Source organism: Agelaius tricolor, unplaced genomic scaffold, assembly GCF_023055355.1.
Source record: "Agelaius tricolor isolate 1412-34295 unplaced genomic scaffold, bAgeTri1.0.p SCAF_31, whole genome shotgun sequence".
Lineage (NCBI taxonomy): Eukaryota > Metazoa > Chordata > Aves > Passeriformes > Icteridae > Agelaius > Agelaius tricolor.
Genome location: NW_027269291.1, coordinates 402,316 through 422,366, shown reverse-complemented (window position 1 = coordinate 422,366; position 20,051 = coordinate 402,316). Strand labels below are relative to the sequence as shown.

At 64.1% G+C, this 20,051-nt stretch overlaps 3 protein-coding genes across 5 annotated transcripts; 1 reads left to right on the top strand and 2 right to left on the bottom strand.

Moving 5' to 3' along the window:
• The first annotated feature begins 1,287 nt into the window (after positions 1 to 1,287).
• On the top strand, positions 1,288 to 1,833 carry PRR15L (proline rich 15 like). Its single transcript, XM_071450997.1, has one exon. It carries the CDS (start codon positions 1,305 to 1,307, stop codon positions 1,602 to 1,604), a length of 300 nt encoding a protein of 99 aa, XP_071307098.1. The 5' UTR covers positions 1,288 to 1,304; the 3' UTR covers positions 1,605 to 1,833.
• Positions 1,834 to 4,687: 2,854 nt separating this feature from the next.
• On the bottom strand, positions 4,688 to 8,396 carry PNPO (pyridoxamine 5'-phosphate oxidase). Its single transcript, XM_071450639.1, has 7 exons — positions 8,253 to 8,396; positions 7,797 to 7,921; positions 7,226 to 7,325; positions 6,560 to 6,613; positions 6,123 to 6,251; positions 5,889 to 5,959; positions 4,688 to 5,810 (listed from the first exon to the last, which is right to left on the bottom strand). The coding sequence occupies exons 1-7, from the start codon at positions 8,295 to 8,297 to the stop codon at positions 5,645 to 5,647; spliced, it is 690 nt and encodes a 229-aa protein (XP_071306740.1). The 5' UTR covers positions 8,298 to 8,396; the 3' UTR covers positions 4,688 to 5,644.
• A 655-nt stretch (positions 8,397 to 9,051) lies between these two features.
• Positions 9,052 to 18,556, bottom strand: SP2 (Sp2 transcription factor). 3 transcript variants are annotated; one of them, XM_071450636.1, is made up of 8 exons: positions 18,489 to 18,556; positions 17,123 to 17,203; positions 16,834 to 16,896; positions 15,137 to 16,111; positions 14,264 to 14,555; positions 12,371 to 12,545; positions 11,559 to 11,752; positions 9,052 to 10,443 (listed from the first exon to the last, which is right to left on the bottom strand). In XM_071450636.1, the coding sequence occupies exons 2-8, from the start codon at positions 17,183 to 17,185 to the stop codon at positions 10,343 to 10,345; spliced, it is 1,863 nt and encodes a 620-aa protein (XP_071306737.1). In that variant the 5' UTR covers positions 17,186 to 17,203; positions 18,489 to 18,556; the 3' UTR covers positions 9,052 to 10,342. The 3 variants fall into 3 exon arrangements, with proteins under 3 accessions (XP_071306737.1, XP_071306738.1, XP_071306739.1); XM_071450637.1 differs by lacking the exon at positions 16,834 to 16,896 and having other exon boundaries at positions 17,102 to 17,203; XM_071450638.1 differs by lacking the exon at positions 16,834 to 16,896.
• Between the last annotated feature and the right edge of the window lie 1,495 nt (positions 18,557 to 20,051).

The following is a 20,051-nucleotide window of genomic DNA, read 5'->3' as shown; positions in this document are numbered from 1 at the left end:
CGCCCCCAGCCGTCCCTGCGGGGATCCACAGGAGGCTCCCAAATGAATCCCCAACCCTGCGGGATCCCCAGCATCCCCCAGAGCAGATCCCAGATCCCTTGGGATCCACTGGGAGCCCCAGGACACATCCCCGGCCACCCGGGGCCACTCAGAGCCATCCCCGGCCACCCGGGGCCACCCAGAGCCACTCAGAGCGACCCAGAGCCACCCAGGGCCACTCAGAGCCATCCAGGGCCACCCGGGGCCACCCAGAGCCATCCAGGGCCACTCAGAGCCACCCAGAGCCGCTCAGAGCGACCCAAAGCCACCCAGGGCCACCCGGGGCCACCCGAGGCCACTCCGGGCCACCCTCCCGGGGCTGGCACCGCTCCCTGTCATGAATATTCAGCCGTGCCTGGCCCGGCCCCGCTGTTTGCTCCGGCAGGAGGGGTTTGGGAGCGGGTTCACCTTGACGGGAACACCGGGACAGCCGCAGGTGAGCGGCACCTGCCCGCGCTGCCCCCCGGGACACGCCCGGGACACCCCGGGACACGCCCGGGACACCCCTGGGACCCCCGGGACCCCCGGACACCCCCGGGACCCCCGGAGGCGGCAGGAGCAGGTACCGGGGTGCGGTGTCCGGGCTGGGCATGGGCTGTGGGACCCCCGGGGACACTCTGGGGACACGGCCGGGGACGGTCCCACCTGGCGCTGGGGACACAGGGGCCACCAGCGGGGCGCTGGCCGCGGTCTCTGTGCCCCTGTCCCCGTGTCGCTGAGGGGAAAGGGGTTTTTATCCCCAAAGCGACATCGGGGAGGGCTCGCTGGTGGCTGAGCGCCACGGGGCAGGAACGGGGACAGGGATGGGGACAGGGACTGGGACCGGGACTGGGACACGGGGCAGGGCTCGGCCCCGGGCCCTGGGAATCCCCTCCGTGCCCGCCACGCTGGGCTCCGGAGCCTTCCCGGAACCTCCCCTGGCCCCAGCGGGAGCAGCGAGCCCCGAGGCCGGCGTGGGGCCGGGGGGACCCCGGGCAGCGCCCCCGGCACTCCCCGGTGCCACCTGCGCCCAGTTCCTGTTCCTGTTTGCTCTCCGCGCTCCCTCCCGCTACACGTGGCTGATAAGGGCAGCTCCCGGCGCTGCCCGCCGCCTTTTCCCGGCTTTTCCCGGAATGCCCGAGCCGTGGAACGCCCGCCCCGTGCCGGTGCCCGCGGCGGGTCCCGCCCCGAGCATCCCGCGGGAGGGCAGCGCCGCGCCCCCGGTGCGGCTGCGGGAGGGCGGAGGGAGCCCCGGGACGGAGCCCGAGCGCCGGTGCCGTTCCAGGATGGCCGACGGGCACGGCTGGTGGAAGCTGACGTTCCTGCGGAAGCGCCAGGCAGCGCCCACGGTGCTGTACGAGAGCCCCGAGGGCCCCGCGGCGCCCGGCGGGGACAGCGCGGACGGGACCGGCCCCGAGGGCACCCCCGGCTTCGCCGCCCGCCTGGAGAAGATCGTGGACAAGAGCACCAAGGGCAAGCACGTCAAGGTCTCGCACTCCGGGCGCTTCAAGGAGAAGAAGAAAGTGAGGGCGACCCTGGCCGAGCATCCCAGCCTGTGCGGGGCCGGCGAGCGCGAGGAGCAGTGACCGGGGCGGGGGTCGGCCCCGGGGAGGACTCAGGATGGAATTTAATGGAATTTAATGGAATTTAATGGAATTTACCTGTGGGATGATCCCGGAGCAGCAGGACTGACCCCGGGGCAGAGCGGGGCCGGCGCTCCCCGTCCCTGCCGCTCCCAGCGCGGACTGGTCCGTACTGGGATGAACGAGGACGCTCCCCGCGGGGCCCGCCCGGCTCTGCCCCGATCCCGATCCCATTCCCAATCCCATTCCCCTCCTCCCGTCACTTTTTGGGGCCGAGCCCCGCCCGTGTCCCGATCCCGAGGGGCTGCAGAGCCGCGTCCTTGCCGAGTCCCGCCCGAGGGGGATGCGACGCTTCCCTGTGCCCAGGGAACGACCCCGCGGGACCGATGCCCGGGAATCCCTCCCGGAGGAGCCGCATTTCCCCGGGAATCCCTCCCGGAGGAGCCGCGTTCCCCGGGAATCCGTCCCCGCTGCTGGAAGCGGGGATCCCACCCCGCTCGCGCCCGCCGCTAATTAACTGTGGTTAATAAAGCGAGCCTGGGAGCGGAGGCAGCTCCGGGAGAGCCCCGCGGATGCCCAAACCCGGCATGGAAGGGTGGGAAAGCTCTGGATCCCTCTGGGACCCCTCTGGGAGCCATCCCGGGGAATCCCTGACCCCGCGGGACAAGGGGACGCGCGGGGCTGGAAGCAGAGGCGGCTCCAGGGATTTCCCGCAGATCCCCGGATCCCTCCTGGCACCTCTGGATCCCTCTGGAGCCCCGGAGGGAGCGCGGCCATGCCGGGAATCCCTGAGCCCCTGGAAGGGGGGACACGGGGCCGGCCGGAGCCCGGGGAGCCCTCCCGGCTCCGTGAGCCCGCGGGGAAAGCGGCGATCGGGGATCCGGGACCCACGATCCACGATCCCGGGATCCCAGGACCCGCGATCCACGCTCCCGGCTCCGCAGGGCGCGGCCGTTCCCGAGCTCCGCGGCTCCAGCCCCTCCCGGCTCCGCAGGGCGCCAAGAGCCCGAGCCCAGCCCCGGTTTCCCGGTTTCCAGCTCCCCCGGATTTGTCCCAACGAGAGCAGGATTTGTACTTTTAGGTCGGGATTGGTCCCTTCAGATCGGGATTGGACCCAAACGGGGCAGGGTCGGACACAGACGGGGCAGGGTCGGATCCAAACGGGGCAGGATCGCTCCCAAGGAGAGCCGGGTTGGACCCCAAGGAGAGCAGGATTGGACCGGGGGGGGGGTAGTAGGGGGTGGGCAGGATTGGACCATCCCCTGGGCAGGATTGGACCCTCGGGTTGGGCAGGATTGGGCCCTCCCTGGTCAGGATTGGACCTTCCCTGGGCAGGATTGGACCCTGGGGTGGTCAGGATTGGACCCTCCCTGGGGCAGGATTGGACCCTCCCTGGGGCAGGATTGGACCCTCCCTGGGGCAGGATTGGACCCTCGGGGGGTGAGCAGGATTGGACCCTCCCTGGTCAGGATTGGACCCTCCCTGGTCAGGATTGGACCTTCCCTGGGCAGGATTGGACCCTCCCTGGGCAGGATTGGACCCTGGGGTGGTCAGGATTGGCCCCCGGGCTGGGCAGGATTGGACCCTCGGGGGTGGGCAGGATTGGTCCCTCCCTGGGCAGGATTGGACCCTCGGGGCGGGCAGGATTGGACCCCTGGGCTGGGCAGGATTGGACCCGGAACGGCTAGGAATGGGGGGATTTGGTGGATTTGGGTGGATTTTGCGGGATTTTGGGGGTTCCCCCTCCGGGCCGGGTTTCCCAGACCCTGTCCCTCCTCCAGGGGGCGGCGCCGCGCCGGGGAATCCCTGACCCGGGGAAGGAGGAGGGAGCAGAGGCGGGTCCGGGAGGGGAGGGCGCGGCCGCTCCAGGGCTCCGCAGCTCCAGCCCCTGCCGGCTCCGGAGGGCGCCGAGAGCCCGAGCCCAGCCCCGGGTTCCCGGTTTCTCGATTTCCCGGTTTCTCGGTTTCCCGTTTTTTCGGTTTTCCGGTTTCCCGTTTTTTCGATTTCCCGGTTTCCCGGTTTCTCAGTTTCCCGGTTTCCCGGTTTCTCGGTTTCCCGTTTTTTCGGTATCCCGGTTTCCCGGTTTCCCGGTTTCCCGGTATCCCGGTTTCTCATTTTCCCGGTTTCCCGGTTTCCTGATTTCCCGGTTTCCCGATTTCCCGGTTTATCAGTTTCCCGGTTTCCCGGTTTCATGCTTTATCGGTTTCTCGGTTTCCCGGTTTCTCGGTTTCCCGTTTTTTCGGTTTCCCATTTTTTCGGTTTCTCAGTTTCCCGGTATCCCGGTATCCCGGTTTCTCAGTTTCCCGGTTTCCCGGTTTCTCAGTTTCCCGGTTTCCCGGTTTCCCGATTTCCCGTTTTTTCGGTTTCCCGCTTTCCCGATTTCCCGGTATCCCGGTTTCCCGATTTCCCGGTTTCCCGATTTCCCGGTTTCCCGATTTCTCAGTTTCCCGATTTCCCGGGGCCGGTGCCAGCTCCCCCGGGGCCGGTCCCGGTCCCGCCCCGGCTCTGTGCGCTCACAGCCCCGCTCCCGTCGCGCTCGGACCCCCGGCTTTGTCCCGGCGGGAACGGGAGGAGCCCCTCGGTCCCTTTGCCCCTCCCCTGGAATTTGGGACAGCGGCGACATCGCCCGGTCCCCTCCCGTCCTCCCCAAGGGACAGCCCGGAGGGCCCAGAGCCATCGGCGGCTGTGACAGAGGCGCAAAGGGGGCGGCAGCGCCGGGGCCACCGTGCCAGGGCTGCGCTGTCCCCCCGGGACGGGCACGATCCCGCTCCGGGACGGCAAACACGGAACCGGGGCCGCTTTGGGGGCTGATCCCGCTCCGGGACAGCAAACACGGAACCGGGGCTGGTTTATGGGGGCTGATCCCGCTCCGGGACAGCAAACACGGAACCGGGGCTGGTTTATGGGGGCTGATCCCGCTCCGGGACAGCGAACACGGAACCGGGGCCGCTTTTGGGGCTGGTTCCAGCCACGGCCGGGTCCAGGCCCGGGATTGGCGGCAGCTCCGAGCCCCCCCGGCCGCCCCGGGAGAGCCCAGCCCTGCCTGGTTAAACATTAGCCCGGTACGGACCCAAAGGCTCCACGCCTCCACATAAATCCCGATTTATTCTTTTCCGGCAGCTGGAGGAGGGGACGCGCCGAGGTTTCGGGTCTCATGGCCCCGGGGCAGCCCACGACAGCGGCGACACGATTTAAGTTAATTAAACAACAATTAACGACCTGGGAATTGAGCACATTCCACGATTCCAGCCAAAGCATGGAGAGACGGGCGGCAGTGGTGGGACAGGGACAGGGACAGGGATGGGGACAGGGACAGGGACAGGGGGGTCACTGGGATCACAGTTGGACCCTGCACAATCATTAACACGATTAATTAACCACCGAGAGCGGCTGTAGGTGAGGTGAGGGCAGCTCTGAAGGCATTTCCAACACACAGCGAGGGACAGGGACAGGGACAGGGACAGGGGGGTCACTGGGATCACAGTTGGACCCTGAACGATCATTATTAACACGATTAATTAACCACTGGGAGCGGCTGCAGACACATTTGGGGACACAACGGGGTGAGGGCAGCTCTGAAGGCATTCCCAGCACACAGCGAGGGACAGGGACAGGGATGGGGACAGGGACAGGGACAGGGGGGTCACTGGGGTCACAGCCGGACCCTGCACAATCATTTACATAATTAATTAACCACTGGGAATGGTTGCAGATGGGGTGAGGGCAGCTCCGGGCCCATCCCCAGCACACAGCAAGGGACAGGGCAGGGCGGCTGCGACACCTGGGGACATTCCCGGGGCCATTCCCGGACCGTTCCGGGACCGTTCCGGGGCCATTCCCGGGGCCGTTCCGGGGCCGTTCCCGGGACCGTTCCGGGGCCGTTCCCGGGGCCGTTCCCGGGACCGTTCCGGGACCATTCCCGGGGCCGTTCCCGGGCCGTTCCCGGGACCGTTCCGGGGCTGTTCCCGGGACCGTTCCGGGGCCGTTCCGGGGCTGTTCCCGGGGCCGTTCCCGGGCCGTTCCCGGGGCCGTTCCGGGCGGGCTCAGGGCGAGAGGCGCTCGTAGACCCAGTCGCCGTGGCCGCGGTGGGTCATGGCCCCGAGCGGCGCCGCGTGGTCCCGCAGCCGCCGGAACACGATGCGGTCGTGCAGCCGGTTCGATTGGCCCTGCCAGAACTCCACCAGCTCCGGCTCCACCAGGTACGCGCCCCTGCAAGGGACACCCGCGCTCGGGGGCGGTTCTGGGGGAATCTGGGGGGCTCAGGGGGGCTCAGGCCCCCGGTCTCACCAGTAATCCGGCCTGGGCACTGCCTTGTCCCGGTACAGCTCCTCCAGCTCCGCGTTCTTCTTCCGCAGGTACTGCGGGGAGCCAGGGGAACAATGGGGAGGGAGGGGATCCCACAGGGAACGGGGATCCCACAGGGAGCAGGGGATCCCACAGCCGATCCCAAAGGGCACAGGGATCCCACAGCCGATCCCAAAGGGCACAGGGATCCCACAGCCGATCCCGCCCTGGGCTCACCTCTCTGTCAGGGATGACCGAGCTCTGCCGGCTGACCAGGGCCCCGATCTGGCTGCCCCGGGGCCGGGACTGGAAGTAGCGATCGGATTCCTCCTCGGGCAGGCGCCGCACCGAGCCCTCGATGCGCACCTGGGGATGGCACTGAGACCTCAGCCCTCACCTGGGCCAGCCCCGAGCCCTCGATGTGCACCTGGGCCACCCCAGCTCCCATTCCCAAGCACGGAATTGCCCCATTCTCTGACTTTTTCACCCAAAAAATGCAGGGATTTCATGCCTGCTGGGGACCACCATCCCCTGGGATCCGGCCAGTGGCTCCGAAGGTGCTCCCAAACTCAGAACCCCCATTCCGTGATTTTTCCCCCAAAACCGCAGCCGCCACCCCCGCCCTGTCTGACCCCAGCCCCAAATCCCCCTCCAGGATTTGGGGTCCCTCTCACCTGCCGGCAGAGCGGCTCCCAGTAGAACACGAGGGAGGCGAAGGGATTGGAGTCCTGCGGGAACAGGAGGGAGCTGAGGCAGAACCGCGCTGCTCCGGGGCCGAATTCCGCGATTATCCAGGTTTATTATCGGGATTTATCGGGGTTTATTATCGGGATTTATTTATCAGGATTTATTGGGATTTCTCAGGATTTATTCCTGGTGTTTCTGGGTCCCTGTCCGTCACCAGCTCCAGGAATTTGGGATTTATTTGGATTGATTTATTGGAATTTATTGGGATTTATTAATCAGGATTTATCAGGATTTATTAATCGGGATTTATCGGGATTTATTCCTGGTGTTTCAGGGTCCCTGTCCCTCAGCAGCTCCAGGATTTATTTGGATTGATTTATTGGGATTTATTGGGATTTATTTATTGGGATTTATTGGGATTTATTAATCGGGATTTATCGGGATTTATTCCTGGTGTTTCAGGGTCCCTGGCCCTCAGCAGCTCCAGGATTTATTTGGATTGATTTATGGGGATTTCTCAGGATTTATTGATCGGGGTTCCCGGTGTTTGTGGCTCCCCGTCCTTCACCAGCTCCCGGAATTTGGGATTTCTCGGGATTTATTTCTCGGGGTTGATTTCTGGGGCTCCCTGTGTGTGTCCGTGTGTCCCTCACCAGCTCCTGGCCCTTCCTGCTCTCGTAGTTGGTGAAGAAGCGCAGCCCGTCCGGCCCCAGCCCCTTCAGCAGCACCATGCGCGCCGAGGGCCGCCCGTCCCTGTGGGACAGCGCCCAGGCACCGCGTCACCTCTGGGTCACCTCTGTGTGTCACCTGTGTCACCTGTGTCACCTGTGTCACCTCTGGGTCACCTCTGTGTGTCACCTGTGTCACCTGTGTCATCTCTGTGTGTCACCTGTGTCACCTGTGCCACCCCAGTGTCACCCCTGTGTCACCCCAGTGTCACCCATGTCAACCTTTGTGTGTCACCCATGTCACCTGTGTCACCCCTGTGTCACCCCCTGTGTATCCCCCATGTCCCCTCGGTGTCCCTGCTGTGTGTCCCCCCAGTCTCACCCCCCAGTGTCCCCCCTGTCCCCAGTGCCACCTGGAGCAGGCGGCCAGGCACATGGCCCCTGTCCCTGCCCTGTCCCTGCCCTGTCCCCCCTGTCCCCAGTGCCACCTGGAGCAGGTGGCCAGGCACATGTCCCCTGTCCCTGCCCTGTCCCCCCTGTGTCCCCGCAGTGTCACCTGGAGCAGGTGGCCAGGCACATGGCGTTGGGCTCGGCGATGTCCGGGCACTGCAGCGCGTCCTGCAGCCAGGCCCGGAACTGCTCCAGGGGCTCCAGGGACACCAGGTGGCACTCCTCGAACGCCTGGGGACACCGGGGGACACCGGGGGGACACCGGGGGTCAGGGGACACCGGGGGAGGGCACCGCGCTCGAGGGCACGGCCAGCACAGGGGCCAGAGCGGGGACAGCACTGGGGGGCAGCAAGGGGAACGTGGGGACACCGCAGGGCTTGGGGACAACCTGGGGCAGCGTCGCCCTGGCTGCGGGGTGGCCCCAAGCCTCGGGGGCGGTCACCCTGCCCGGGAGGGGCTTCTCCGGGCTTTGGGGGGCCCTCCCGGTACCCCCGCGGTCCCCCCTGTCCCGGTCCCCCCTCGCTGTCCCCCCGGTCCCACCTCGCTGTCCCCCCGGTCCCACCTCGCTGTCCCCCCGGTAGCTTTTCCGCAGCTGCTCCAGCTCCATCGCGGCCGCACGGAGCCCCCACGGCCCCGGGAGCGTGGCCAAGAGCGGCCACGCCTCCTACAGCGCAGCCAATAGACAGCGGCAGAGCGCGCGCGCCTCCGTAGGAGCTGGCTGCCCATTGGAGAAGGTGGAAGGGGCGGGGACAAAAGACCCGGAAGTAGTGGCTGGTATAGAGAGGTGCGGGGGCTCTTAAAGGGGCAACGACCGCGGGAGGGGGACACCCAGGGGACAGCGGGGACACCCAGGGGACAGCGGGGACACACGGGGACAGCGGGGACACACGGGGACGGCAATTTGGGGATTTGGGACATATGGGCCTCGGGAGGCGGTGACAAGGGGCTGGGACATGGTGGGAACAGGGATTTGGGGACACTGGGGACAGGGATGTGGGGATGGGGTATGTGGGATGCTGTGACAAGGACGGGGATTTGGGCACAGGGGTTTGGGGACAGGGATTTGGGGACAATCCCCCACTCCTGAGCCAGCAGCTCACAGCAGGAGCTGAACCATTTCCTGCTAAAATTCCTCAATTTCCCATCCATGCCTCCAAACCCCATCCATTCCTGTCAATCCCATCCATTCCCCCAAATCCCACAAATTCCCCCAATTCCCCCAAACCCTCCCAACTCCCCCAAATCCCCAGAGCCCGGAGGCAGCAGGACCTGGAGGCGCCTCGGGGTTTTTATTGAGCCGGGGAAGCTCCCGGAGGATCACACAGGGCAGGCACAGCACGGCCCGGCACAGCAGGCAAAAATAAACGGAATTTCTGTTTAATTTAAAAGCTCCAAAGCAATAGAATCTATGATACAATGTACACTGTACACGGGGGGGGGGGCACACACGGGAAACGGGGAAAGGAAACAAAAAGGGAGGGAAAAAATAATAAAAAATAAGGACAGGAAAAGGGGGGAAAAAAGAAAAAAAACAAGGGAGGAAAAAGGGGGGAAAATTAAAAAAAGAGAAGGAAAAAGGAGGGAAAAGAAAAAATAAGGAACGGAAAGGGGGAAAAAAGAAAAAATAAGGAAGAGAAAATGGAAAAAAAAAGGAGGGAAAGAGAGGGAAAATAAAAAATAAGGAAGGAAAAAGGAGGGAAAAGAAAAAAAAAGGGAGGGAAAAGGAGAAAATAAAAAAAAACGGGAAGAGAAAAGGGGGAAAAATAAAAAATAAGGGAGAAAAAAAGGGGAAAAATAAAAACTAAGGAAGGAGGAAGGGGAAAAAATAAGGAAGGAAAAAGGGGGAGAAAAGGAAAGAAAAAGGGGTGAAAATAAAAAATAAGGAAGGGAAAAGGGGAAAAAAGAAAAAAAAAAAAGGAAGGAAAAGGGAAAAAAAAAAGGGATGGAGTCCCAAAATTGCAAACAAAATAACAAAAAAGGGGGAATTGCCAACGTTGCTCGGAAATAAAAATTGGGAGAGAGGAATTGGCCATGAGGGGGGGAAAAAACGGAGTTTTGGGAGAGGAAGGCAGGGGATTAAATAGATTAAAAAAGCACTCATGATCCACAGGGCGGGGACAGGGGAGTGTAAGGCAACGATCCGATAGAAAACAGGGATTTTCCAAAGGGGATATAGATATTTATAGCTATTTATAGACTTTAAATATAAAGTAGGAATGTGCTCTGGAGCCCCTCCCCTCGGGGCTCCTGCCCCACGCCCTGGGGGGCTCTGGGGGAAACTGGGGGGACCCCATGGGGCTGGGGAGCTCTGGGGGTCCCCATGGGGCTGGGGGGGTCCCCATGGGGCTGGGGGGCTCTGGGTGATCCCCTAAACCTCTGGGGTCACAGGGGAGGGTCTGGGGCACCCCCTAAACCTGTGGGGTCACAGGGGAGCTTGGGGTCACCCCTGAGCCTGTGGGGTCACAAGGGAGGCTCTGGGTCACCCCATAAATCTCTGGGGTCACAGGGGGGACCCTGGGGCACCCCCAGCGCCGTTTTCAGGGTGCCCAGCGCGGTCGGGAGGCCGGGGACGCCCCCGAGGCGCCTCCCTGGAGTGCTGTGGGTGGCCCCTGGCTGTGGGGCCGGGCGTGGGGCGCAGGGGGTGCCCCCACCCTACAGGTTCTTGGTGACCAGGTGGGTTTTGTAGTGCTTGGTCAGGTGGTCGGAGCGCATGAAGCGTTTCTGGCACTGCGCGCACTCGAAGCGTTTGTCACCTGCGGGGACAGGGGACACCACCGGGGTCACCCCCAGGGACGGCCAGGGGCCTCGGGGGACGGGGTGACACCCCCAGGATGCGGCCCCCTTAGCCCCCGTCACCAGAGACCCCCCAAAATCCCCCAGTGCCCCCCAGAACCCAGGGAGAACCTGCCCAGTGCTCCCTCAGGGGCGGTGACACCTCCAGGACTTGTCCCCTTGATGTCCCCATCCCCTTCCTCTGTCACCAGAGACCCCCCAAAATCCCCCAGTGCCCCCCAGAGCCCAGGCAGGACCTGCCCAGATCATCCCCGTGCTCCCGAGGGGGTGGTGGCACCTGGGGGTCCCCCAGGCCTGTTTGGGGGCTCTGCCCTGGGGATGGAGGAGAGCTTGGGGTGTCCCAGATGTGTTTGGGGGCTCTGCCCTGGGAATGGGGACACTCCAGGGATGTCCCAGATGTGTTTGGGGGTTCTGCCCTGGAAACGGGGACACCCCAGGGATACCCCAGCCCTTTTGGGGGTTCTGCTTTGGGAACGGGGACACTCCAGGGATATCCCAGCCCTATTGGGGGTTCTGCTTTGGGAACGGGGACACCCCAGGGATGTCCCAGCCCTATTGGGGGAACAGGGACACTCCAGGGATTCCCCAGCCCTGCTGGGGCTCTGCTTTGGGAACGGGGACACTCCAGGGATATCCCAGCCCTACTGGGGGAATGGGGACACCCCAGGGATACCCCAGCCCTGTCGGGGTTTCTGCTTTGGGAACGGGGACTCTCCAGGGATGTCCCAGCCCTGCTGGGGTTCTGCTTTGGGAACGAGGACACCCCATGGATTCCCCAGCCCTTTTGGGGGCTCTGCTTTGGGAATGGGGACACCCCAGGGATTCCCCAGCCCTTTTGGGGGTTCTGCTTTGGGAACGGGGACACCCCAGGGATTTCCCAGCCCTATTGAGGGTTTTACTTTGGGAATGGGGACTCTCCAGGGATACCCCAGCCCTTTTGGGGGTTCTGCTTTGGGAACGGGGACACTCCAGGGATTTCCCAGCCCTATTGAGGGTTTTACTTTGGGAATGGGGACACCCCAGGGATACCCCAGCCCTTCTGGGGGCTCCATCCCAGCCCCGGCGCGGTGCAGACCTGTGTGGGTGCGCGCGTGCCGCTGCAGCTCGTCGGAGCGGGTGAAGCGCTTGCCGCAGAACACCCAGTTGCACACGAAGGGCCTCTCGCCCGTGTGCAGCCGCACGTGCGCCCGCAGCAGCGACGTCTTGCGGAACGTGCGCCCGCACTCGGGGATGTGGCAGATGTGCTTCTTCTTCCCACCATCACCCGGCCTGAAGGGATGGGAGAGGAGAGGAGAGGGAGGGGAGAGGAGAGGGAGAGGGAGAGGGAGAGGGAGAGGGAGAGAGGGAGAGGGAGAGGTGGCGTCAGAACGGCCAGGCGGGACGGGGCGGGGGGTAAAACGCTCTGGGTTAGACCCGGGACAGGCGGATCCAAGTGGGATGAGCTGCTCTGGGTTAAAGCCGGGAGAGGCAGATACAAAGGGATGAACCTGGAGTTAGCCCAGAAGGGGCAGATCCAGGGGGATGAACCGCTCTGAGATAGCCCAGGAGAGGCAGATCCAGGGGGATGAACCGCTCTGAGACAGCCCAGGAGAGGCAGATCCAGGGGGATGAACCTGGAGTTAGCCCAGGAGAGGCAGATCCCAAGGGATGAACCTCTCTGAGATAGCTCAGGAGAGGCAGATCCAGAGGGATGAACCTCTCTGAGATAGCCCAGAAGGGGCAGATCCAGAGGGATGAACCGCTCTGAGATAGCCCAGGAGAGGCAGATCCATAGGGATGAACTGCTCTGAGCCCAGGAGAGGCAGATCCAGAGGGATGAACCTCTCTGAGATAGCCCAGAAGGGGCAGACCCAAGCAGGATGAGCCCTTCCCACTCGCAGCACCCACCGCTTGTCGCCGTCCTTGCAGTTGGGGCAGGTGCAGGCCATCCTCCTCCTCTTCTCGCCGGGCTGGATGTCCCCGGACAGCGCCTGCTCCATCTGCAGCTGGATCTGCGTGGGGCTCAGCCCGCTGATGGTCACGTTGTTGCCGGACACGTTCTGCACCGTCAGCTGCTGCTGGCCTGGGGAGGAGGGAAAAGGGGCGGTCAGGATCCAGCTGCGCCCTCCGGACAGGGAACACCCCGAACTCACCCCCACATGCAGCACGGCCCCCTTTGCCACGTGCCTCTCCTGGTAAGTCCCCTTTTTTCTGAATATACTGTGCGGTTTTTCAAAGTTTTCAAAAAAGTTGTTTTCGACCCTTTTAGGGGGGCGGGGAATAAAAAAAGGGCTCAAAGAGGGAACAAAAAAGAAACTTTGAAAAAACGTGCAATATATTGAGCAAAAAAACGGGACTTACCCCGCAGCCTAAGGGCCGCTCCAGGCTCGGGCGTCCCTGGCAGCCGCGACAGGGGCTGGAAAGAAGAACAGGGGGTCAGCGTCAGCAAGCGGGGCTGGGATGGGGATTGGGCTTGGGATTGGGGTTGGGGTTGGGGTTGCTGCTCCCAGGGCAGCACCAGGAGGAGGAGGAGGAGGAGGAGGAGGGGAAGAACAAGGGGGATTGCAGCAGAGGAGCAGAGCGGGGAGGGAGAGCAGGCAGAGCTGGCGGGGAAGCGCCAAGCGAGGGAAGGCAGCGCTGGGGATGAGCTGAGCCCTGGCTGAGCTGTGGGCAGCAGGTCCTGCCAGTCCCCTCCACGTTAATTGGAACAGCTAATTAAATCCAATCCCCCCCCACAAAGGCAGTCCTGGGAGGACAGCACAGTGGGAAAGTGGGGTTGGGATTTCTGCTGACGCCTGGCCAGGAGCAGCAGCGCAGCCAGGGCTGGGGCACCAAGCAAGCAGGCAGCAGGGCTGGGCTGATCTCAGGGAGCAGATAAAGCTCCCCACAGGGACAACCCTCCCCTCGGCTCTGGGCAAGGGTTTGGCCCTGCAGTGGGGACAGGGCGGCTGCAGGGACGTGACACTCCTGGCACGGGGAGCAGCAGGGCCAGGCCCGGCTGGTTTGGGGTCTGGGGAGATCCCTGGAGTGAGGGATTCACTGCTGGATTGATCCCTGGAGTGAGGGGTTCACTCCTGGAATGATCCCTGGAGTGAGGGGTTCATTCCCCGGAATGATCCCTGGAGTGAGGGATTCACTGCTGGATTGAACCCTGGAGTGAGGGATTCACTGCTGGAATGATCCCTGGAGTGAGGGGTTCAGGTGATCCCTGGAGTGAGGGGTTCACTCCTGGAATGATCCCTGGAGTGAGGGGTTCACTGCTGGAATGATCCCTGAAAAGTGGAGCTGCAAAAACGGAGCTGGGTGTGTGAATGTGCCTCTCCTGGGTTTGGGAGCTTGGGAGAGCTCCTCATTCCTCTGGAAGCTCAGTGAGCTCCCCACTGTCCCCGTGTCCCTCAGGGGATCTGATTTAATCTGATCTGATCTGTTTGAAGGACCTCCCATCCTTGGGGGGCTCACCTGCACCTGCCCCATCCATCCCTATCCATGCCAGCAGTGCCACCCACCTGCGCTGTTGGTGATGGTGACGAGCCCTGCCCCGTGTCCCCATGTCCCCATGTCCCCATGTCCCCATCCATGCCCACGGTGTCACCCACCTGCGCTGTTGGTGATGGTGACGGGCACGCCCTGCACCTGCACCTGCCCCTGTCCCATCCATCCCCATGTCCCCATGTCCCCATCCGTGCCATCAGTGCCACCCACCTGCGCTGTTGGTGATGGTGACGGGCACGCCCTGCCCCGTGTCCCTATCCCCATGTCCCCATGTCCCCATGTCCCCTCCATGCCATCAGTGCCACCCACCTGCGCTGTTGGTGATGGTGACGGGCACGCCCTGCACCTGCACGCCGTTGATGTTGATGGTCTGCATGGCCTGTGCAGCTGCTGCCAGCTGTGCCGCGCTCAGGCTCAGGATGCCCCCGGCCGGGGCGATCTTGGGCAGCGGCCGCTCCTTGCGCGGGGCCGGCCTGCGGGCGCTGCTGGTACCGGTACCGGGGCTGCCGCAGGACGCGCCTGGCGGCGCCGGCGGCGGGATGGACGAGGCCTCCTGCAGCAGCACGGTCTGCAGCTCGCCAGAGGGGGTCTTGAAGTAAACCTGGGCGGCAGGAGGGAACACGGGTGGGGTTTGTGGGGATGGGATCTGCCCCTGCAGCTCGGGAATTCTGGAATGGTTTGGGGTGGGGTGGGCGGGGGGGGTTGGAGGCTGTCGTGTTTTAATTTCCTTCTGCTGCAGCTGGGCCTGGACACTTCCAGGGATGGGGGAGTCATAGCTTGTGTGGGAAGTGCAGCCCAGCTCCTCCCCACCCTCACTGGGAGGTGAATCTGCACCTCTGTGGGACCTCTGGAGAAAGGAGAAGGCTCCTGGATTTTGCCCAAGGGGACACAAGGACACCATCCCTCTCCCACCTCCCTTTGTGACTCAGGAACTTCCAGCAGGCTGGCTCATCCCAGCCCCAGCTGTGGCACTGAGGAGCTTTCAGGGACACTGAAAAAGCACCTATGAAAGCAGCTGGAGCTCCTAAATCCCTGCAGAGGGCATGGCTGCACTCCCAAACTCCCCTCAGCAATGCCCAAACCAGACTCCAAGCTGGGAATATCTCCCAAACCCCCCAGCTCCCAAACCCTGGGTGAGGACCAGAGGGGAGCAGCAGGGAGAAGGTCCCAAGGAGGCCGTACCTGTGTGGGGGTGGGCTCGGCCGCCTGGATCTGGAAGTTCTGGGAGGATTTCTGGGGCACGGTGGGCAGCGTGGCCGAGGCCGCCTGCACCACGCGCAGCGCCTGCTGCGGGATCTGCACCACCTGCGGCTCCTGCTTGGGCTGCACCACCTGCACCTGCTGCACCACTGCAGGCTGCCCCGAGCCCGGGCTCTGCACGATCAGCAGGTTGTTGCCAGCCTGGATGATGTTCTCGGCCGTGGTCTCGATCAGCACCGTCTCCACCTGCTCGGCCACGGCCACGGCCGCGGGCTGCCCGGGGGACGGGGCCTTTTTCCGCGGCTTTTTGCCGCCTTTGGAAGGGCTGTCCGTGAGCAGCTGGGGCTGCCCGCCCGCCTCGGGGCTCACCAGGGCCGGGGGCAGGCTCAGGGTGACGTTGGCGCCCCCGGGCAGTTTGACCACGCCGCCCGCTCCCGCCGCTTTCTGCGCCGGGGCCGGCTTGATGGGCACGGGCTTGTGCGAGGAGGAGGAGGAGGAGGAGGAGGGCGTGAGGATGGCCTGGCTGGTGCCTGGGATGATCTGGATCTGGTTAGGCTGCACCTGGATGGTCTGAGCCCCGCTGGGCTGCAGCTGCGGCACCGCCTGGTACTGGATGCTGGAGGAGGACGAGGAGGACGAGGAGGAGGAGGAGGAGGAGGAGGAGGAGCGCGAGGCTTTGCTGAGCACGGCCGCGTTCTGGATGGCGAACACCAGCTGCCCCCCGGGGTAGGAGGTGCCCACCTGGGAGCCCTGGATCTGGAAGAGGTTCCCCTTGGAGGACAGGATGCCGATGCTGCTCTTGGCAGAGCCCAGGGGCAGCGGGGCGGGTTTGATGGGCACCAGCTTGCGAGGGGTGGGCTGGGGGGGCGCCGGCGGCGCCGCGGCCGCCTCCACGGCGGGGGGACCGATCTTGCTGCATGTGGCTGCCAGCAGGGCCAGGGGAGAGGGCTGGGAGTCCTGGGGAGAGAGGGCAGTTAGGGCCCAGCACCTGCAGGAACGGCTCACGACACAGCCCCGACCGAGGGAGCTGATTAATTACCCGCGTTAATTAACGAACAACCGAGGCTGGAAAGGATCTTTGGGATGGTCCAGTCCAACCTGGGGACACTTTGCCACCCCAGCATGGCACTGAGGGCCACGTCCAGTCCTTCCTGAAACACCCCCAGGTGACTCCACCACCTTTCCGGGCAGCCCATCCCAATCCCAGTTCTTCTGTGAAGGAATTCCTGCAGATGTCCAGCACCCACTGCTTTCAGCCATGGTGGCATTTAATATCCCATCCCTGTGTCCCTAAATCCCTTTAAATCCCATCCTTGTGTCCTTAAAGCCATCCTAAAGCTTAAAACCATCCTTAAATCCATCCTTAAAGCCATCCTAAAGCTTCAAACCATCCTTAAAACCATCCTTAAAGACATCCTAAAGCTTCAAACCATCCTAAAGCTTCAAACCATCCTTAAAACCATCCCAAAGCTGTGGACATCCTGGAAACTCCCTGAGATTTCCCCTTGGAACATCACAGGCAGCTCAAATCCCAAACCCACCCCGAGATAAGAGCTGGGAAGATCAGAGATGCTTGGGCAGGAGGAAGAACTCTGGGATGAGGACAGGGAATGAGCCCCCAGCAATGCCCCAGGGGCTGTGCTGCCCTCCTGGCTCACCTGAGCAGGGGCTGGGCTCACCTGGGCAGGGGCTGGGCTCACCTGGGAAGGGGCTGGGCTCACCTGGGCAGGGGCTGGGCTCACCTGGGCAGGGGCTGGGCTCACCCAGGCAGGGCTGGGCTCACCCGGGCAGGGGCTGGGCTCACCTGGGCAGGGCTGAGCTCACCTGGGCAGGGCCTGGGCTCACCCAGGCAGGGCTGGGCTCACCCAGGCAGGGCTGGGCTCACCTGGGCAGGGGCTGGGCTCACCCCAGCAGGGCTGGGCTCACCTGGGCAGGGGCTGGGCTCACCTGAGCAGGGGCTGGGCTCACCTGGCCGGCGGCGTTGGCGGGCTGCAGGTACTCGCTGGGGCTGACAGCAGCAGTGGCAGCCATGCTGTGCTGTCCCTCGGGCTGTGGGCACAGAGCAGGGGGGATCAGCTCCTCGGGGAGCCCAGCCCGGGGTTCTGACCCCCAGGATCTGCCTGGTGCGCCCCAGACCCATCCCACCTCACACGGGGGGCTGCCCCCCATGTGCCACCTCCTCCCCTCTCCAGGGTTGGGGCTTTGGTTGGTTCCCAGGGGAAATCCCAGGGAGCTCTCCTGGATTTCCCTCGTTCTCCTGAATTCCAGCACAGCCTTGGATTGAAGGAGCAGCCTCCTAAAACTGGCAGAGCCCAGCTTCAAAGCAGGTGTGCCCAGAGAGCCGAAACCTCCCGAAATCTTCCCATTCCCAGCCTGAAATATTCCTGTTCCCACCCTGAAATATTCCCATTTCTAGCCCCAAATCTTCCCATTCCCAGCCTGAAATATTCTCGTTTTTCCGGGGATTTTGTGTGGTTGTTCCCTCCCTTCCATCGGAATTTAGGGCAGAGTTGAGGATCAACAGCCCCGACCGCGAATCAGAGCGGGGCTGGGCCGGCCAGGGAGGAGCCAGATCCCGGACAGGGAGATCCCATTTTTCTGGAGAAATCCCATTTTTCTGGAAGAGATCCCATTTTCCCTGGAGAAATCCCATTTTCCCAGAACAATAAATGGGGATATTAATGCAGGGAAGCCTGGCGTGATCCCTCCGTGTGTTTCCCACTCGCGGTGAAGCAGAGGCCCCTAAATTTGGGAACCATCCCAAATCCCATCAGGGGAATGAATCCCAAGGAAAGGAATCCCATAAGGAAAAACAGCCCAAATCCCACTGGGGAAATGAACCTCATGAGAGAAATTTGGGAATCGTCCTGAATCCCACCAGGGAAATTTGGGAACCATCCCGAACCCCATCAGGGGAATGAATCCCATAAGGAAATTCGGGGACCTCCCCGAGCATCCTCCGGGACCCCCGAGCATCCCGGGGACCCCTGAGCATCCCCGGGACCCCCGAGCATCCCCGGGGCTCCCCGAGCATCCCGGGATCGCCGAACCGGCCCCGCCGCCCCCGTGCCGGGATCAGGCCGCGACCCCCGAGGGTCCCCCTGGAGCCCCCCCCGGGCTCTCCCCGGTCCCCCCGGGCCGCCCCCGCCGCTCCGGGCGGTCCCGGGGGAGGCGGGTCCCAAAGGCCGGGCCCGCCCCCGACCGGGCCCCGCTGCCGGAAGCGCCGCCCGCCCGCCGGGCGCCGGGGGAGGGCGGCTCGGGGCGGCCGCGGGTCCCTCCCCGCCCCGGCGGCCTCGCAGCGGCCGCGGCCCGGCCCCGCTCCCCCCGCACTGACCGGCCGGGGGCGGCGGCGGCTCCGACCCGCTCACGGCGCCATCTTCCTCCGCCGGGCACCGCCCTGCTGCGCCCGCCCACAGAGGGGGTTTGGGCCAATCGCCGCCCGGCTGCTTTGCGATCTGGCCAATGGGCGCTGAGATGGTGGAGCGACGGCCAATCCGAGGAGGGGAAACGGTTGATGGGCAGCTGAGCCGAGCAGTAAAGCGCGTGATGGAGGGATGGCTCCGCCAATAGGCGCGGAGCTCTGAGGTGACGGACGGCAGCGGAGAGCCAATAGCAGAGAAGATCTCTGATTGACACCATCGACAGCCAATGGACGCAAGCCCAGCCTATGGCTATCGCCTGTTTGATTGACAGGCCTTCAAGGGGGCGGAGTTACTCTTGGGCGTGATCCGCACAAAACACTCCTTGTGATTGGTCACAATAATTTGATTGACATGTTAATGAATTAATGGAAGTCGCGAGGCGCAGGAGCTGCGCTTGCGATTGGCGGAGGGGGCAGCTGAAGCCGGATGACGTCACGGGGTCCCCCAGCGGGTGGGGAGTCCCGGGGATCCCCCTCGCCCCCCACCCCCCCCATCAAAGGTGGCGCGGAGGGGATCCGGGGGGTCCCAGTGAGGGGGGTCCGGGGGGTCCCGGGGCGGGCACGGAGGGGATCCGGGGGGTCCCGGGGCGGGGATCGGGGGGTTCCGGGGCGATGGCGCCCCCGAGGGTCCCCAACCCCCGCGGGGAGGAGGCACAGCGGGGTTCGGGGGGTCCCTGCGGAACCTGGGATGGGATGGGGGTCCCCAAACCCTGACAACAGTCGGGGTGCTCGGGGCGGGGGGGGATTCAGTGTCCCGGAGGGGATGGGGGTTCCCTGAGAGGATGGGGGTCCCCATTCCCATTGCAGAATTTGGGGGTTCAGGGTGCTTGGAGTGTTTTGGGGTGTTCAAGGCGCTAGAAGGGATGGAGGTCCCCAATCCCCTTCTAAATTTTGGGAGCTCGGGGCTCTTGGAGAGCTTTGGGGTCTTCAGGCTGCCAGAAGGGCCAGGGATCCCAAATCCCCTTGCCGATTTCGGAGTCCCCAAAGAGACGGGGATCCCCAATCCCCTCGCAGATTTCGGGGTTCCCAAAAGCGATGGGTATCCCCAACCCCTCCCAAAACCCGGGCTGTGCTCAATGTCCCGCATCCCCTTTTGGGGGGTCCCTCACCCTCCCGGGGTCCCCTCGGCGGTGCCGCCCGGGGGTGCCGGGGGTGCCCAGCTGGCTCCAGCCCCCACGGGCCCGGCAGCTCCCACTGGAGCCAAATAATTGCCCGGTGCTTTGTTGTGCCGTGTCTGTGGCCGCGGGGCCTCCATTTGTGGGAAGCAGCCGCGGCCAGCGCCTCCCCGCCCTCACCCCCGCCCTCCCCGCTCCGCTTACTCACCCGACCCCCGGCCCGCGCCCCAAAACCCTCCCCGGCTCCCCCCGGCCCGCCTCTGTCCCGCGCTGGGGGCTCGCGGGGTTGGGGACACTCGGGGACACCCCCGGGGGCAGCGCGGGGGCTGGGTTGGGTCTCTGTGCTGGGGACACGTGTCTC

What these genes read in the sequence shown, in the direction of transcription:
- PRR15L (XM_071450997.1), top strand. Translation starts at nt 1,305, where the DNA reads ATGGCCGACGGGCACGGCTGGTGGAAGCTGACGTTCCTGCGGAAGCGC.
- PNPO (XM_071450639.1), bottom strand. Translation starts at nt 8,297, where the DNA reads ATGGAGCTGGAGCAGCTGCGGAAAAGCTACCGGGGGGACAGCGAG. An exon ending in GGGAGCCGCTCTGCCGGCAG is followed by an intron (nt 6,252 to 6,559) that starts GTGAGAGGGACC and finishes TGCCATCCCCAG; the next exon opens with GTGCGCATCGAGGGCTCGGT. An exon ending in CGGTCATCCCTGACAGAGAG is followed by an intron (nt 5,960 to 6,122) that starts GTGAGCCCAGGG and finishes GGCTCCCCGCAG; the next exon opens with TACCTGCGGAAGAAGAACGC.
- SP2 (XM_071450636.1), bottom strand. Translation starts at nt 17,185, where the DNA reads ATGGCTGCCACTGCTGCTGTCAGCCCCAGCGAGTACCTGCAGCCCGCC. An exon ending in TGCAAGGACGGCGACAAGCG is followed by an intron (nt 11,753 to 12,370) that starts GTGGGTGCTGCG and finishes CCATCCCTTCAG; the next exon opens with GCCGGGTGATGGTGGGAAGA. An exon ending in GCACGCGCGCACCCACACAG is followed by an intron (nt 10,444 to 11,558) that starts GTCTGCACCGCG and finishes CTGTCCCCGCAG; the next exon opens with GTGACAAACGCTTCGAGTGC.